The 4,154-nt window shown below is 44.4% G+C and overlaps 1 protein-coding gene across 1 annotated transcript; it reads left to right on the forward strand.

Moving 5' to 3' along the window:
- The first annotated feature begins 674 nt into the window (after window positions 1-674).
- Window positions 675-3,848, forward strand: LOC121964350 (claudin-1-like). The gene is made up of 5 exons (XM_042514562.1): window positions 675-1,295; window positions 2,392-2,689; window positions 3,080-3,244; window positions 3,327-3,408; window positions 3,519-3,848. The coding sequence occupies exons 2-5, from the start codon at window positions 2,473-2,475 to the stop codon at window positions 3,697-3,699; spliced, it is 645 nt and encodes a 214-aa protein (XP_042370496.1). The 5' UTR covers window positions 675-1,295; window positions 2,392-2,472; the 3' UTR covers window positions 3,700-3,848.
- Window positions 3,849-4,154: the final 306 nt, after the last annotated feature.

Raw genomic sequence — 4,154 nt, forward strand, 5'->3', positions numbered from 1 at the left:
TTCTCTGTAATGTTTGAAACAGAGTGAAGTTTTTGTCTTAAACTTTGCAGACGGAGCAGTGGACCGACCTGCAAACAGGACGTCAGTTTGATAAACAGTTTAAAGTCCACAAAGTGTCCCAGTCAAACACTGAAACGCAGTTTCGTTGCCATAGAGACTGAAGCCGATAATCTTTGTGTTTCTGCTGCAGAAACTAAAGCGAGGCCAGATTATGAGGCGCTAAGTTAAATATGAAAACAGTGATTTTAGACATTAGAAATGTAAATATGTGAGCGCCACACAGAAAAGTGCACATTTTAGAAAGGAGGGTGTGTTCAGTTCAGTGATCCTCAAATCCTAGAAATCTGCTTAAGTCCTATAAACATCCCAAAATCCTAGAAACATCCTGCAATCTGAGAAAAGTCCCGAAATCCTAGAAACCTCCTTAACTCCTTTAAATGTGTTAATATCTTCGAAACATCCTTGAATCTGTCCTGTCCTGAAACCTGAGAAATCTCCTAAAATCCCAGAAGTTCTAAAAATTAAGTTCTAAAATCCTAAAAAAAAATCTCAAAATTGTCAGAAAATCAGAGAAATGTCCTCAAATCCTAGAAATCTGCTTAAGTCCTATAGACATCCCAAAATCCTAGTATTGTCCGTAAATCCTACAAATGTGCCAAAATCCTAGTTTGGTCCTTAAATCCTAAAAGTGTCCTAAAATCCTAGAAATGTCCTAAAATCTCAAAATTGTCCTTAAATCAGAGAAATGTCTCAAATCCTACAAAAGTGCCTAAATCCAGGAAATGTCCTCAAACCTACAAATGTGCTTAAATCCTAGAAATGCCCTAAAATCCCTGAAATGTCCTGAAAATTGAGCAAAGCCTTAAAATCTGAGAACTGTCCTAAAATCCTGAAATCTCGAGTGCTGTTTCAGCGGCAGATTCTGTGACTGAGATTTCTGCGATCAGCTGATTCATCGGTGGTAAAAACGTGTGAGTGGACCTCAGTGTGTCTTTTGTCCGTTCAGAGACGTGAGAACATCGATTAAAAACTGTTTCTCCCCAGATCTCAGTTTTCTTTGAGGATCCTGAAAGCTGCTCCCAAACAGAGCTGGAGCTGAAACTCTGGGACTCCCCGTGTGTCAATACCTGCGTGTGTGTTCAGCGGCGGTCCGGAGGGTCGTTGACCCCGAACACCAGCAGACCTCAGAGGATCAGACCGGCTCCGCACCCAGACCTCCTCGCCGAGACTATCCCGACAAACGGCCGCAGAGGAGCCGAGAAAACTTCAATTCAGCCTCCGAATCTGAGCCGACGGTAAGATCTGCCGCCAGACCGGAAACTGAACATTTTAGGAACATTTTAGGAACATTTTAGGAACATTTTGTAACAGCCGTGTGGTCCCAAACACACAGAGGACAGATGCTTTTCCTAATGTGGACACGCTCCTGAAACGTCCTAGTCCAAGTCACAAAATCTTTAATTTACTGTGTTTTTAAAGGTAAAACTGCCGAAACGTAACTGCTGATACTGTGAATCGTCCAAAAGTTAAATGAGAAAAACAAAAGTGGTTGTTTTTTTAGTGAGACTTCACGGCAACTTTTCAGCCACCAAACATGTTGTTTTTAGTAACTTGCTGCTGTTTTTAGCAACTTGTTGCTGTTTTTCGACGTTTGTTTTTCACCGAGACCTCTCTGCGTTACCAGCCGGGACAGAGCCATGAACACCAGGTACTCTTCGCCAAAACACGAACTTTAAACCATCGAGGAGTGCCTAAAATCCTGGAAATGTACGAAAATTTGAGAAATTTCCTGAAATACTACTAACATCCTAAGATCCTAAAAACATCTTAAAATCCGAGAAACTAGACATTTCCTAAAATTCTTGAATGTCCTGAAATCCTTGGAATCTGAAAAAGGTCCTGATCTTAGCAACGTCTAAAATCCTAGAAATGTCCCAAAATTCTAGAAAATTTGAAGAAACGTAACAAAAACCAAAAATCTTAAAATTCTAGAAATGTCCTGAAATCCTAAAAATGTCCCAAGATCCTTGAAACATCCTGGAAATGTCTTGAAATCCTATAAACAGCTTAAGATCCTTAAAATGTCTTAACATTCAAGAAACGTCCTAAAATCCTAGAAATGTCCTAAAGTTGTACAATTGTCCTAAAATTCTAGAGACATCTTAAAATGCTAGAACGTCCTAAAATTCTACAAATGTCCTGAAATCCTAAAAACATCCTAAAATCCTTAAAATGTCTTAAAATTCAAGAAACGTCCTAAAATCCTGGAAACGCTCTAAAAACCCAAAATGTCTTAAAATCGTAGAAACGTGTTCGGGGCTGCAGCGATTGTCTTCCTGTCGCGTCTTAAAATCGAGTATCTCTGAACTTCTTAGACTTCGCCGACTGCAGATTCTTTGGCGTCAGAGCCGGCCGCTGTCGTTGACCTCCCGCTGAGTCTCCAGGCGTTTCCAGGCAGGGACACAGAGCGGCATGGCGGCGGGCCTGCAGGTGGTGGGTCTGCTCCTGGGCGTGGTGTCCTGGTGTCTCCAGTCCAGCTGCACGTCCTCTCAGGTGTGGAAGGTGCGGAGTCAGGCGGAGTCGGTGAGCAGCAGTCAGTGGCAGTTTGAGGGTCTGTGGACGAGCTGCGCCGCCACGTCGCTCGGCGCCACGCAGTGCAGCCGCTTCAAGACGGTGCTGGGACTGCCGGGTGAGTTACCGCGCCGCCTCACAGGAAACGGGTCCACGCTGACAGGAAGTGACATCGGAGTGTTGCGTGTTGTTTCATTATCGTGCGACAGAAAATCGTGATTTTAGCAGCAGTTATTAATTCATTTGTTTTATTTTACTTATTAATGATGACGACTGTTTGTGTTTTTGGAGGCAGGAAATGAAAGAAACGCCAAAGAACTGTAAAGATTTCTCCTAAAAACACCTCGTTTAATTATCCTCCATGTCTGACGATCCACGAACCGTGTGATAATTATACGATAAATCTCTTCAAAATCCCTTTTAAAATATCTCACACGTCTGTGTGTGTGTGCGTGTGTGTGTATTTGTGTCTGTGTGTGTGTGCGTGCGTGCGTGCGTGTGTGTGCAGCTCACCTGCAGGCCTGCAGGGCTCTGATGGTCTTGTCCCTGCTGGTCAGTCTCGCCTCCATCATCGTCTCCGTTCTGGGACTCAGGTGCATCAAGATCGGCAGAGCCTCGGAGTCCGCCAAAGACCAGATGGCGCTGACCGGAGGGGTCCTGTTCCTCCTGTCCGGTGTGTGACGTCGTGTCATTGAGCTGAGCCGCTGTCTTCTTTGTCCAGTCTGTCTCACTGTCCCCGCGTGTCTCTGCCTCAGGTGTCCTCACGCTGATCGCAGTGTCCTGGTACGCCGCCAGAGTCATCCACGACTTCTACGACCCGCTGTACGGAGGAGTCAGGTCAGTCACACACACACACACACACACACACACACACACACACACACACACAGACCTGAGCAGTGTGATGTCACTTCCTGCTGCTGACGCTGTGTGTGGCGGCGCTGCAGGTTCGAGCTGGGTACTGGTCTGTACCTGGGCTGGGCGGCGTCCTGTCTGGCCGTCCTGGGAGGGTCTTTGCTGTGCTGCTCCTACAGGAGGACGTCCCCCGTCCCCCCGGCACGGTACACTGCACCACACACACACCTGCAGTACCGGCTTTGTCCACAGGGGCGCCACCGGTCTGCGTGATTTCAGGACGTTTCCAGGATTTAAGAACAATGTTTAGATTTTGGGATGTTTCCAGGATTTTAGGACATAATGAGGATTTCAGGGCCATTCAATGATTTTAGGACAATTCCATGATTTTAAGACAAATAAAGGATTTAAAAACTATGTTAAGATTTTAGGATGATTATAGAACTTTTGCACAGTTCTTGGATTTTAGGATGTGTCGTGTATTTCAAGACATTTCCAGGATTTCAGGACCTTTGTAGAATTTTCTGGGGTTTTGGGACATTTGTAGGATTTTAGGACATAGCCAGGATTTAAGAATAATGTTAAGAGTTTTTGGATGTTTATAGGATTTAAGCACTTTTTTTAGATTTCAGGACAAGAATAGGATTTTAAAACAGCATCAAGATTTCAGGACCTTTATATGATTTTAGGACACATCTGGGATTTTAACACATTTCTAGAATATTATC

The sequence above is a fragment of the Plectropomus leopardus genome, unplaced genomic scaffold (assembly GCF_008729295.1).
Source record: "Plectropomus leopardus isolate mb unplaced genomic scaffold, YSFRI_Pleo_2.0 unplaced_scaffold15325, whole genome shotgun sequence".
In the NCBI taxonomy this organism is placed as follows: Eukaryota; Metazoa; Chordata; class Actinopteri; order Perciformes; family Serranidae; genus Plectropomus; species Plectropomus leopardus.